The sequence below is a fragment of the Otolemur garnettii genome, unplaced genomic scaffold (genome assembly GCF_000181295.1).
Source record: "Otolemur garnettii isolate 467f Iridium unplaced genomic scaffold, OtoGar3 scaffold00037, whole genome shotgun sequence".
Classification (NCBI taxonomy): domain Eukaryota; kingdom Metazoa; phylum Chordata; class Mammalia; order Primates; family Galagidae; genus Otolemur; species Otolemur garnettii.
Genome location: NW_003852432.1, coordinates 10,372,557 through 10,387,384, shown reverse-complemented (window position 1 = coordinate 10,387,384; position 14,828 = coordinate 10,372,557). Strand labels below are relative to the sequence as shown.

The 14,828-nt window shown below is 41.5% G+C and overlaps 1 protein-coding gene across 1 annotated transcript in view; it reads right to left on the bottom strand.

The window, feature by feature from the left end:
* Nucleotides 1-14,828, bottom strand: part of CTTNBP2 (cortactin binding protein 2) — a 161,684-nt gene that overhangs the window by 40,116 nt on the left and 106,740 nt on the right. The window contains exons 9-12 of the mRNA XM_003789791.2: nt 13,946-14,063; nt 7,191-7,466; nt 5,049-5,144; nt 3,445-3,524 (exon numbers count right to left, since the gene is read on the bottom strand). Of these exons, the coding sequence (XP_003789839.1) occupies nt 3,445-3,524; nt 5,049-5,144; nt 7,191-7,466; nt 13,946-14,063 (570 nt within the window). The remainder of the gene's footprint in view (nt 1-3,444; nt 3,525-5,048; nt 5,145-7,190; nt 7,467-13,945; nt 14,064-14,828) is intronic.

Below are 14,828 nucleotides of genomic sequence, written 5' to 3'. Positions count from 1 at the left end.
TTGGGGACATGGCTATTAAAATTGTAAGTTGTAACTCTTGTATATAGCTGCTCCCTCGTCAGCCAGTCCCAGTATTCGTGAACTCTTCCTGCTTCAGACCTCCTTGGGGCTGACATTTGTCCTATTGCCCTGAATCATTTTCCTCTATTGCTATAGAAGCTAAAGAGTCCACTGGGGCTCCAGCCACGTCTTCATCATCCTAGGCAACTGCTTCCTTCTACCAGGACTTCACCTAGCCTTGTTCTTCCAGGTCCTGCAAAAGGTCAGGCTAGCACTGACCATCTGCAGGGGGTGTTGATGGAGCTTTTGCAGGCCGTCTTAGACATTATAAGCATTACTTAGAACACTATTTTTATGGGAAAGTATGGAATATAGGGGCAATAAGTAGAACCTCCTAGTGATGATTCACAGTGATCGGGGTGGCACATGTTGGTGTGCAAGGACAACAGCTGGAAGAATCTCACGGATCACAGCCCCAGAGCATTCACGGTCCTGTGGGCTCAGGTTAGGATGATCTACTCATGTATTTTCCAACATAAGAAGTATTCATAATCACTGAATTATTAAGATACAAGGTTGCAAATAAGTTAATAAAAATCATAAACCAGCTAAGAGAAACATCTGAATTAATGCAACAAGCTCAGCTATTATAATAAATTCTCAGTCACTGAAAACTCAATTAGTTTGAATATTTCCCTTTTTAAATCATGGGTAAAGATTAAAAATTGACTTGTATTATTTGCCCAATTCGATGAAAGTACTTAAAAATAACATCATTTGAAAAAACAGAAATAAACTTGATTTAGCTTCATGTTGTAGGAGAAAAGGTAGCTAAGGAATAAATAAAAAAAGTCTTTACTCCAGGGTTTTCTGCATCAGGGTTTTAACAGATGTGTTGTACACCCTGTATTTGCATGCATAGAAGCAACTGGTTACTGCAATGCTTACTTATCAGCAGGTTAATAACCAGTAAAACCATGCTTACCTGCATGAGTACGGCACACAGACTAGATTCCAACAGTTTCAACACAAAACGTGTCTATAGGGTTTTTTTTGCACCAGGGAGCAGTATATGCCACTCTCTGGTTCCAATTCCTCCAGCCGCTTCCTACCTACCTGGAATAAAATTCGAAGTCCTTGCCCTGTTCCTACGTGATCTAGCTTCTGCTGATTTCTCAGACCTGCCTGCCGGTCCACATACCTCTGCATCTGCCTCTGCCTCAGACATATTCTCTAAGGCTACTCCTCACTTCATTGTGTTTTCAATCCAAATGTCACCATTACAGAAAGATCTTTCCTGACAACTCCATCTAAAAATAGCACTTTCTGCCTCCCCTTCCACCCACCCAGTCTTTATCTCCTTATCTATTTTTTGATACTCATAATGAGTGCTGGTCGTCACCTTACATTTATATATATATTAATGTATCTTCTTTCACTAGACTGTGAGCTCTGTGAGGCCAGGAATGTGTCTTCTACATAGTTATAGCCTAAGTTCCAAAAATACTCTCTCTTCTTAGGAGGTTCTCAACAAATAGCTGGTAAACAATTAAAGTAACAAATAGGACACAAAAATTCATAACACATGGTCTATCGGGCTTTATAATTGTATATGGAAAACATTCAAAACCATTCCAATATTATTATTATTACCTCAATCACTTTAAATTTTGCAGAGACTCCTGAAATGAGTGAGAAATTTTTATTACATTCATCCAAAAGCTCACTGTTGGATTAAGAAGTCTTTTGTGTATACTCACTAAATTAAGAGTAAAAGTAATAGCACTGTTCGGTTTGTTGGTCACTGGTAGTCATATTCTTGTCTATAGCCTCAGGAGGCCCATGTATAAGTATTCTCGGAATATTCTACATCAGCAGTGACTAGTTGATGTTTCATTTCACAGATTTGCTAGTCAATGATAATTTGTAATTACGATTCAGTTGCATGGCCTTTCCATTCATTGAACCTCTAAACCAGTGAATGGAGAGCCTTGGGCTGGAACCTCACTAGCTACAGAGACATCAAAGAAGGGAAAACAGAAAACAGCTTCCAGGCACGGTGGAGGGAGCCTGTAGTCCCGGCTACTTGGGAGGCTGAGGCAAGAGAATCGCTTGAGCCCAAGAGTTGGAGGTTGCCGTGAGCTGTGATGCTACCTCACTCTACCGAGGGCAACAAAGGGAAGCTCTGTCTAAAAAAAGAGAAAGAAAACAGAGAGAAGGGAGTGGCTGCCAGCTGACTCTGCTGATAGACTGAGGCTCACATTCCTGGAAATCAGTTGGCCACAGGCTTCAGCCTTCACTTAAGGGAAGTAATGAGACAGCTCTCCTGCTCCTTAGAACCCTCAGGCAGACTTTGATGCCTTGGGAAAAGGGGAGCAAACTGCAGAGAGAGGAAGTGAAAGTGTCAATCAGGAGGTACCACCTCCCCCACGGGGAGGCTTTGAATATTTACATGCTATCACAGCTGCTTCACAAAGGCTAATTTCAACTTTGAGTCTAGCTAGAAGATCAGTGGAATGGTTTTGAATACTTCTTTTCATCAGGAGTGAAAACAAAGATATCAATTCACGGTTTATGGGAACAACTTCTGTAAAGCCCCATAGTCCAATTCATTTTTTTTAAAGGCTGTCTAAATTAAGGCAGTGAACAAAATTATCTTTCATTTAATGTTTTATTCCATTAATACCAGTTTTAGATAGATCTCCCACACACAGACACGCTCAGTCTTACACGATTCCAGCTTCACCACTTACTCAATGTGTGGCTTTGAGCATTTGCCCCCCTGTTTCCATTTCCACCGCTACAGACCGGGATGCAGCTCCCCCTGAAAGGAGGCGGCTTGCTCTCCAGCGAGGACATGGGTATGTGGGAGCAGTGACTACCTTTCACCAAGTGACACAAACAACATTGTAAGGACAGTGACGTGGGGAGAGAAGGTGCAGAGGCTCTGGAGCGGTCACCCTGGCCCTACTCTCTCCAGGACCCCTTCCCTGCTTTACAAGTTTAAGAAAAATAAACCTCTATCCTGCCTAAGCTATAATTACTTGGTTTCTGTTAAAGTGGCTAAATTAACCTTCTAACAAATGCTAGCATATTTAATGAAATTCAAACTATAGAAATTTATAGTAAGATAGCTTGATATTTACAGCCATCCCCTTCCATGTTGATGACTACTTATCTGAAGCCAAATCCTTGGTAAGAGAAGATAACCTTCTTCTGCCTAAATTATAACACTTCACAAGGTACCAGTGGGCTCTAGGTCCAGGCCATGGGCACCTAGATGACAGTGACAGAAATCCTGACCAAGTGACGGGCAGCCTGCCAGGAAGGGCGTTTGAGGGAAGGTAATGGCACAAGGTGGGCAGGAGCCCACACTCTTTCCCCACCTTTCCAGAGGCAGGATGGGTGGGAATTGCAGGCCTCCGCCTGGCACAGTCAACCTACCAGCCTGAGGTAGTTCTGCAGCATGTGAAGAGGGATCATGGAAGCGTAAGTCACACTACTGAGGCAGCCTTCCTGAGGACCTGCAGAAAACAAACAACACAGAGAAAAATTGGCTCTCCTTCATTAAATATAAAAATGATCAAAACACAACAGAACAGATCATCAAAGATGTTGGTTGACTTATGTAGGCAGAGCTGACTGGGCAAGGAGGCATCAATGTGCCTCTGACGTTTTGAAAATATTGTCACACTTTGTACTGATGAACAGCCACAGCTCCTGGCCTCCCCAGCCGCTCCCACCTTCCTCCTGGGAAGCCACCCACCTCCCAGCATTCCCAGTCCGAGCCTCCAGATCCCAGCCCCAACACTGTAGCTGGAATCTGTTGCCTCCTGGGTTCAGTGTTTTACTGTGTGTAAGTAGAAGTTATCATAGATGACTGCAGCCCTTGGAAAGCTCTAGCCTTGGCCCACAGTTAGGTGCAAGTCTTGGATTTTCTTTTAGGTCCATTTGCAACCCTCCCACCCTGACCCCCTAGTTTTGTAAGTCTCTCAATATGTTGTTTGAGCCTAAATGAATTTTCTGAGGTGGCCTCTCATTTTTTCTTTTAAACTTCAATAAATACAGTTCAAGTAATAATATTTCATTAACTAAATAATAATAAAACTTTATTAGCTGAGACTGAATTTTCTTTTTTGAGATAGTATAACTCGTTTGCCTTGAGTAGAATGCTGTGGCATCATAGCTCACAGCAACCTCAAACTCTTGGGCTTAAATAATCCTCTTGCCTTAGCCTCCTGAGTAGCTGGGACTATAGGTGCCCAACACAATGCCCAGTTAGTTTTTCTATTTTTAGTAGAGATGGGGTGTCACTCTTGCTCAGGCTAGTCTTGAACTCCCTAACTCAAGTGATCCATCCTCCTCAGCCTCCCAAAGTGTTAGGATTACAGGTGTGAGCCACTGCTGCCACTGGCCTGAGATTGAATTTTTTAACACTCCATTCCAAAGTATGGGAAGATAGATAAAATCAGTAGCCTTTTAGCATCAAGGGCTAAGAAATGGAGTATTCCTACACCATTTATTGGAAGGACGACCTGAGGCAAGAAAATCAATCTCTCTGAGCCTTAATTTCATTGTATGTAAAATAGGGATAAACAGATACATATCTCATTGGGTTATTGAGCAGATTATTTGATACTTATGCTATAAACAACAGGGTCTAGCACATGGTGTTTGCTCACTAGACATCAGCCTAAACCATCATAATAATCATATTAATAACACACTGTACTTGGCAGTGGAAAAAGACGTGTTTCTTTCAACACGGTATCTATCACTCTCTTGTCTGAGCATCTGTTTGGCCTCTGGTTTGCTCCTAATGAAGGACATAATCAAAATGGCAAGAATCAGAAATCTAGACAGGTATCACTATTGGTTTCAGGAACATGGCTTTTGATTGTTCCTCCCCTTAATCAAATGTTTCAAAAGAACTCTAATGAGCATGGCTGGAGGACACACATCAAAAACATGCAGATTGAAGAACTGCTCCTGAGAGCCAGTGAGGAAGCAAACACTCCCAAGCAGCATCTCGGGTGGGACGCCGGTACCTGACAGAAGCACGGTGACCTGCTCCACCTTGTTCCTCTTCATAAAGTCCCACGGGGACTGGGTAAAGCTCTGACCAGAAGACCATGGCACATGTCCTAGTTCCAAAAAATGAAATAAAATGTCAAGAGCAGCTTAACAGTTATTTTTTACCAGAAGGGTAAACATGTGCTCTCCTCCGTGAGGACCCTCAGGAATCCAGAGCTTATGTGGACAAGGGCACATACAGGACACGCATAGAGTCATAAGGGATCAGCTCCCTGATGAAATTCCTGTTGAAGGTCAAAGGTGGGCTTGCAGTCTACAGACTGCTCCAAAGCAATCAATCACTTCTAGGGGTAAGTTCTTAACAACAAAGCTTGATTATAACCTAAAACCGTTCCATGGTTCTGCCAGTGCCTGCTTCTCAGAGCCCGATGCGAATGAGACATCAGACCTGTTATGATCTGGCCCCTGAGTCTTTTTCCAGAAAATTTTTAGATTTCAGAAGATTAAAAAAAAAAAAAAAGATGATTTTAGGTGCTTAGAATAAGGCAAGGCTCTCACTCTGGGCCTCACCTCACTCTTGGTGAAAAAAAATCCCCCTTTATAGGAGTCTTCTCTAGGGAGGGATTAACGGTAAGTATTTGTTTTCATCTCTTCCCTTGTGCTGATCAGTTCTTAAATATCAATTGTCAGCATGTCCCAAACACAGGCACATCCTACCTGCAACTCTCTGCCTACCTGTTAGCCTGAAGTTCCTTTAATCAAGCATAAGCTATAGATCAGCAAAATTGCTTATAAACATACAATAATAATAGCAACAATGCTATAATTACCAGTTATCAAGCTTTTTGTCGCAAAACTCCATGATTTTTAGATGTGAAATGCTACTAGGGTGTTTTACACCTCCGCAGAAAGCATGAACTCTAGAACAATTAAGCCTTAGCGTTCCATTGCTCACATTGGTAAATTTATTCAATGGTTTTAAATATTCATTCGTCTTCACCAGTTCCCACATTAGCTGGATGAGGGTGGGGGGTGGGGGGACATTTGCTTCAAAACATGGTTGTGCTGACTTCATTTATCAGACCCTTAGACAGAACTATACTTTGAATACTTTATTGCGTGGGCAAAACATGTTCCTGAGAATAATGTATGAGATTTTCTTAATGCAATTATTCAATTATATAACAGTAATGCTATAAAAATAATAATTCTAGTGATCATTCCGAAGCCCATAAAATCAAACTGTAACAAAGAATTCTCTCTAAAAACTAGTGGTAAGAGATGTTTCAAAAATGAATTAGCATATATGAGTGAACAGAACAAAACACTTTCTGATGTAATAAGTAGATACATTGATAGCAATGGTAAAAATCCCACCTTTCCCTCAAACCTGACCATTCTTTTCCAATGTAGTGTTGCTGAAAGTATATAAGCTTTCCTCCCAGACAGCCTGTCATTTGAATCCTGCCTGCTTTGCTCACTAGTGCTGGGACCTCAGGCAAGTCATTCTGAACCTAGTTATCTGTAAAGTGAGGCGGTTTTGAGGACTGTTCATACAGCAACCTGCACAGTCCTTGCAAAGGGACAGGTTTCCTACAGACGTTAGTCCTCCTGGTTCAAGAGGAAAGAAACTAACCAGGCACAACTAACATTTCTAGAGTATAGACTATGCTTACCAGAAATCTTATCTTGGTAAGTTCTTTGGAGTCTTTTTGGTGTCTGTCAAACAGAAATAACCAGTTATCACCGTGACTCGCCCTTGGAATGTATTTTCACTAAAGTGCTTCCTCCAGACTTCATTTAGAAAACCTGTCCTGGAGGTAAGGTATTGACACTACAGCACCCCAAGCCAGGCCCCAAAGCAAATTCAAGCTGTGTTCACAACTTGCGCATTAGCAAGCAGCTGCAGTGTGGTTGGCTTCTTGCATTTATCTAGAACAGCAAGCGCGATCACAAAGCCTCATCAAGGACTTTCATGTTCTTCCCTCTCAGAGGATTTATATTAACAGGCAACATTATATAATTCCTACACTGTGAATGCTCAAGTTTTTCAGCACCAGCAGCTGCCACAAGTGAGCTCTGAATACACTTAATGAACTATGTATCAGGTTGTGAAGCCCGAAGGTTAGCCTTCTATCCAGGGAGGGCTGCAGTACCTAGCATGATGGCCCGCACGCTGCTTGTGCTGAGGCCGATGTTGGAGTCAGCGGTGTCATTAAGGGCCGTGTCTTCCAAACTCCACCATCCATCAGAAGAGATGGCTTGGAAATGATTTGTCAGAGCTTGACTCACTGCTTTTGAAAAATCATCCCATGAAGTCTGTTTGCGGATATGTAAAGCACATATTGTGTTTTCGCATTCAAAGTCATTGGAACCATAGTTGCCTGGTTGAATCTCACCCACTGAAATCCTTACGGGTATTTTAAGAGCATCTGTTAGAAGAATAAAAGAAATTAGAAGTCAAAAAAAAAAAAAATCCTGACAGAAAATCTCAGCAAAGCTATTATATAAAATCAGCAGCTATGAGCATTTTAAAAATAAATCAAAGGACAGCAATCTTATCTCCTTAAATAACATCACAGTGAACATCCTTATTCTGGAGTAAACAGTGGTTTCCCAATCTCTTCGGTTTCTTTAGAACCATATTTCATGAACTGTTTCTCTTTCCCTGTGTCTTTGGTCTTTCTCCTTCATGGATTCTTTTCCTTCAGAAAGATTCTCAAGTTCTTAAACAAACAAACGAAAATCTGAGAAAACTTACGGTCTCCCTCGCTTGACCCTGAATTCCTCATCTTCTCTCCTCTCACCTTTCTAGATGATGTCATGAATGAGGCAGACTACGGCCGTATAGGTCAGTGTGCTTAGCAGAGTGGCCCGAGAATCGTACAGACCTTGGGGCAGAGCTTTAAGGCAGCAAAGCTGTGTGCGCTTGGCAAGTTGCCTTGATCTCTCTACACCCCAACTTCTTCTATAAAATGGAGGGTATGTATGCTGAGTTGTTATGAAGAGTAAATGAATTTACATTTGTAATGAATTTAGCATACTATTAGTTACCTTGTAAATACTAGCAAATATTGACGAATGGTAAACAGTACAGCAGGCAGGAGCTTTTGAGATGCTCTTTCCAATCTCTCTGACACCAATGAACTCAGGCTCCAACCACAGTGGGTAGCAGCCCTACACATTTCTGTTTTCACAAGTTGAGTTACATGTTTACTAACTCGCTTGTGTTTCTAAATCTTCTGTGTTCGTTGAATTTGTTACAATAATTAGAGGATTAAATATCCCATAAGATGATAATATATAAGTTATTGTTCCTATAAAAATGAAGTTGAATACTTTATAGATATTTAAAGGACTTACTAAAAAATGTTATCTAATGATGTACAGATGAGACAACTGAATGAAATGAGAGAAGATTTAATAATCTCTGGACAGACATTGACTTTACTTTGCTTCATAGATGTGTTTAAGTTCCCAAACGCTAGAAATCACAGACGAGACCTGAAGGTATGGTTTGGGCAAACACGAGTAAGTGGAATTTTAATCAGCAAAATCACACAAAGTAAAGACGTCTATCTAAAAGGTAGTAAGAATTACTTTATGTACTTTAAAATTAAAGTGTTCAAAAACATAATTTTTATGATGTTCTTCTTAAACTGGGTTTTTCCATTAACTGGCCACCTACGCTATCATTTTATTTCGCAGGTGCTGCTTCTCAGTGGTCTCCGTAGTACAGGTCCTGACTCAAGTGCCCTCGCTCTGCTCCTTGACCTTCCGCTGGATTTCCCCAGATCCCACTGGTTGTTCTTTCATGTTGTTCCTTTATTGTTCCCTCTACTTTTTCCAGACGTCTTAAAGACAGAGTGATTCAGGGCGCATTTCTCTTCTTTTTTCTGTCTCCACCACCTTACCTATCTCATCCAGGGCCAGGACTTTAAACATCCTTGACAGGCTGCTGACTCCTGGGTGTACGGTTCCGCTCACACTCATCTCTGGGATTCCTGCTGACTCGCCATCATGAATTCATACACTTCAAACTGAACTCCTGACGAGCAAGATCTGCTTCACCCACAGCCTCCCCGCTGACAGGCGCTGGCAACCCCATGCTGTCAGTTGTTCTGGCTGAATACCTTGGAATAATCCATGAAGGCCTTTCTCTCTCTCAAACCTCTCAGTCAATCCCTTCGGCAATTCTGTTGACTCTACCTTCAGCCACACTCAAAACGCAAGTGCATCTCACTACCTCATCTGCTACAATGCCTGATGGAGCCACCTGTACTGTCTCTCACCTAGAAGACTCTACCCATGTCCTAATGGGGTGCCCCAATTCTATCTGAGACTTCCTATAGTCGTCTATTCTCAACAAAGCAGCCAGTGATACCATTAAGACATACATGGGATCCTGCCACTCCGACACTATCTAACACTGAAATGGCTACATGAGTCCTGACAATGGTCTGTAAATTCCAGCAAGATCAGGCCGCCTTCCCGGTCAGGTGACTTCTCTGACCTTTGTCCTAATTCTCCTCCCTGCTCATTCTAACCCTGTCACCCTGCACTCCCTGTAGTTCTCTAGGCACACCAGAAACACTCCTACCTCAGGGCCTCTGCGCACTGGGGCTTCTGTCTGGAAAGCTCCCACCTCCACCACCCACTTCACCTTTTCCAAGTCTTTGCTTTATTGTCTTTATCAGTGAGGTGACCTTGACCACCATGTGAAACACTGTGACCCACCCTCACACCCCTCCTCCCCTTAATCTTTCCACAGCACATTTCACCACAGCACAATTACCATAGAATAAATTATCCCTTATATTTATTGTTCACTTTTGTTTCTGCTCAATGAATTTGTTGAATTAACAAAGGATAGAATTCTACCATCGTTTTTTTCCCCCACTGCCTCTCCATTATTATTCACTGCTTAAAATAATCCGCTTCTGCCTACAGAACTGCAGGAAACTTGTCTCCCTGTTAGCAGCAACTTCCTATTTGCCAAATGTAATTGATTCTCTTTTTAATCCCTAGAGCCTAAAGAATCTGATACTACTGAATTACCTCTTCCTGTTAGAAACATTCTCTTTACTTGGCCCCGATTACTTCATTTTCTGGCTTTCTTCCTTTCTAATCCTTCCCAATCTTCTTTTTAAGTCTTCCCCCACAGCCCTCTTATGCCCTTAAAATTGGTGTTTCTCTGGGCTTGGCCTTTGGTTCCCTGTTTTTCTCACCCTACACACCGGCCTGATAGCACAACTATGTAGAATATGAGCCATGACCTTCTTCTCCAGCCCTGTCCCACCTAGTTCATAGGTCACATACCAGTCATGTTCCTTCTCTTGTCGTATCCTATACAAAGATATTATTTCCACTTTACCAACCTCTCACTTTCTTGCTTACAATTGTTCCCCTATGCCAACAAGATTGCATCAAAACCTACCCATAATGGGTGGCGCCTGTGGCTCAAAGGAGTAAGGCGCCAGCCCCATATGCCGGACGTAGTGGGTTCAAACCCAGCCCCAGCCAAAAACTGCAAAACCCATAGGCTTGGTGCCTGTAGCACAGTGTTACTGCATTGGCCACATGCACCAAGGGTGGCAGGTTCAAACCTGATCCAGGCCAGCTAAGCAACAATGATAACTGCAACCAAAAAATAGCCAGGCATTGTGGTGGGCACCTATAGTTCCAGCTACTTGGGAGGCTGAGGCAAGAGAAGTGCTTAAGCCTAAGATTTGGAGGTTGCTCTTAGCTGCGATGCCACAGCACTCTACTGAGGGTGACATAGTGAGACTATCTTGAAAAAAGAAAAAAATAACTTACCCATAAGATTTAGTCAAAAGAGGCTGGGGGCGATGGCTCACACCTGTAATCCTAGCACTCTGGGAGGCTGAGGCAGCTGGATTGCCTGAGCTCAGGAGTTTAAGACTAGCTGAGCAAAAGTGAGAACCCATCTCTAAAAAAATTGCCAGGCACTGTGGCAGGCACCTGTAGTCCCAGCTTCTTGGGAGGCTGATGCAAGAGAACTGCTTGAGCCCAAGAGTCTGAAGTTGCTGTGAGCTATGACGCCATGGCATTCTACCAAGGAGGACAAAGTGAGACTCCATTGCACAACAAAAAAAGATTGAGTCAAAAGGAACTTTTGGGGTCTTTTATGATCCGACTCTAGACTACCTTTCCATATTCATCTCTGTCTTCTCTGCACTAAAGAGACAGCTAAATATTGCCAATGACTTCAAAGCACCACATTCTCCCACGTCTACAGAGACACAGTTGTTTCACCTGGAGTGGCTCTGTTTCGCTTCTTCTTGGCCTAGCCCTTCATTTCTCACTTCAGTGTTCTAGCTCTAAATAACCTCCTCTGTGCACATTTTTACACTTTGACTCCTACAGAGGGGTTTATGACAAACACAGGCTTGGAGTTGTATTTTTGAAAGGTTATTCAGATAGTTTACATAATATGGTAGAACCTCCACAGTTGGCCACCTCTTTACATGGGCCAACAGAAATTAAGTTGACTTAATTTTCATAGACGGGGCATGCACCACATGTACAAATCAGCACAGCAGGCCTAGTTCCTTATGCTGACCACCTCTGTATGTTGACCACTCTGTTACAGTCCCTTGGGTAGTCAACTTAGTATATGTGATGTATCCTCTTGTTATTGACTTCTTCACTCAGCATTTTAAAACATATCTCTGATGGCTTAACACTTATTTTTTATGAATTACTTGGTAACTTCAAAATATAAATCTTCTGCAGTTCCTTCTTTTTACGTCTTGCCCAATAGATTTCCCTTTATAATGCTTTCCATGTTCTACTGTTACAAATAATACTGCAACACATACCCGCGTATGTCCCCTGGTACGCAGGTGCAAGAGTGCTCTAGCTTGCATCCTCAGGTGAGGAATAGAGAATGTGTGTTGCATAAATGAAGATAAATGGGCTTCTTTGACATATTCAGTTCTCCAGTACTTATTCTGTGTAGTTCATCTGCAGACGTAATCTGCAATTTGCCTTCTGGAAGTCATCACCAAAATGTACATCCACTCTTTTTATTTCTCTTAGAATCACAAATCTTAAAGAGATCTTAAGAAATTATCTACTCTTTTGCCCTCAGGCATGTGAGTAATTATTATCCCTTATTAACAGGTAAGCAGATAAGGTCGGAGAAGGTGGAAACGCCTTGCCTGAGGTTACAAAGACCTCAAAGAAGTGTACTGGGACTCAAATGGCCTTTTCTCTAAATCACACTACCTAATGTCCAGTCTTCCACATCAGAGACAGAAATTACACTTGGATCTCGGTCTTTTATTACTTAAAGTTCTCCTTAATACCTACTTTTATAATTTCCCACCCCTCTCCTCATTATATACCATTTCTCTATCCACCTCCCTGGTCCAGCTCCTGACACTTCTAGCTTCTTGATGATTGACCTAGATCCAGAATCACTACACACTGAACTGTCTTATACAGACCTGCCTACGTGATTCTAAAACACCATTTCAATCACACTATACACTCTCAAGAATCTCATTCACTCCTCTTTGCTTGCCATATAAATTTGAAACTACTCAAACTATCTAATACATCAACTTCCCTGCCCCACCCTTCCAATTCCCCACCACTGATAACACCCCTACTCTAGCCAATTATACTTTTTAGTTTTCATGTCTACCATACAATGACTATCTATATTTATTCCTTTTTTTAATGTTTAATAGCAAAAGCAGAATTTAAATAAGTGATAGCATATACTTCCAGAATAAGTTTTTAGTCCAACACAAAGTTTGCCATGTTTGTTATTAGGTTAGCTTTAGTTTATGTATATAAAAGCTGAAATGTGAAAAGAACAATTATATATTAGAGAAATCTTTCAAGAGGTACTCTTTCAGATAATAAGCAGTGATTCAAAAATTTAAGGCCTTCTTGTCTCAGCATCCCAAGTAGCTGGAACTACAGGCATGTACCACCAGGCCTAGCTAATTTTTCTATTTTTAGTAGACATAGGGTCTCGCTCTTATTCAGGCTGGTCTTGAACTCCTGACCTCAGGGATGCTCCCGTGTTAGCATCCCAAAGAGCTAGAATTACAGTCCTGAGCCACTGAAAAAGGCCTGAAAGCTAAATATTAAGGATAAAGATTTCTTTCAACCAAAAACTTCTCATAGGTTTAAAGATAATTTCTATGATTCTCTTTTATCTTTTTATATTAAAATATCCTTATATAGTTTACATATATTCTTCCTTACCACTCTGAAGTCTTCTTCACAAGATAAAAGAATGTAAATGTGTATTTTAGGTTGAAGACTATTAATCCTTAAAATTCTGTTTACCCTAAAATCAACTTATTGACACTGCTGACTGGATGAATAGGGTGATAATCTTGATATAAGAGGTCATAATGTTTTGTATGATCTAGCATTCACATTCATAACCCCCCAGTAAGCCTTTCGTGAAATGTGCTCAGGAGCATACACTCAGAGCTGGGAAGGACCCGAGAGACAGTCAATTATCTCTGTAGATAGGTAGGCAGCCAGGTGCTGGGAGACAACCCACTTGCTTGGCTCATTCAACCAGCTGATGCATAATACACAGCTGGGATTTCTCTTTCCTTGCCAGTCTAGGGTCTAGAAAGACAAGCTAAGAGAAGAAAAAAGCAGTAATTATTTAATTACCTAATCACTAAAAGAGCAATCTAGCATCATTTGAATGGCAATTCATTCTGCAAAAAGTTATTCTTCATGGCAAAGGAATTAATTATACGATCAATAAAGTGGGTTTTTGCAATAGCTGGGACTCTACACAGGGGTATAGAGAGGATGAGAGAACTGTGCTTGCATTTATTTAGTTCTCACTGTCCCAGAGGCCCCAGTGGCACACAGGAAGGATGAGCAATCAGTTTCAAACGTCACTCACTCAGATTCTCCAGCAAATGTTTGCAGTCATCGGTGGCAACATCATGTACAGTCCGATTGCACTTGTCTCTCTTTTCTGGTTCAAGCCCTCTGTGTCTACACAAGATTTCTAGGCAGTTCTGTAAAGACAAGATCTCTATTACCTCCAAGTCTGAATGAATTAACTTGGGTGCAAAACCCAAAGGAAAAGCCAGTTGCCTATAATAAGCCAAGGAAGCACTCACAGCCAAAAATCTTATTTCAATTCTAGCAACCCAAATATACACATTAATTTTTGATTAATCTAAGTAATGTCTAGAAATGCAAAGCGAGGAAGTGCTTCATTTAAATGCAAATCATAGGATCATAACATTGCTCTATCGAACAGCCTCTTAGGTTTCAAGAAAAAAATTAGCTCACTTAATCACTCAGTTTGCAGATTGAAATTAAGAATGAAATTGACTTTGGCAGACAGTCTCCCCTTTTATGATAACTTGGTGATACAAAATGTTTGCTATGACAAGATGTACCTTGCTGTCTTCTAGTCCATAAACTGTTCATCTGGGAATGTATAAGTGCAGGGCTCTGACTGTAACACTTTTTTCCCCAGAGTCCTCCTAAGCACATTTGTATTTGAGCTCTTATGCTGCTCTTTGTTTATTTAGAAAATATAAATGTGATGTTGATTGCATTTTCAGAAAAATATTCCCTATAGAATTAGATATTAACGTTATGTTCTCTTTTTCAGCCTTTTCTCTTTTGTGTTAAAAAAATATTCATTCGGCTCAGTGCCTGTGGCTCAAGTGGCTTAGGTGCCAACCACATACACCTAAGGTGGCGGGTTCGAATCCAGCCCGGGCCCGCCAAACAACAATGACGGCTGCAACCAAAAAATAGCTGGGTGT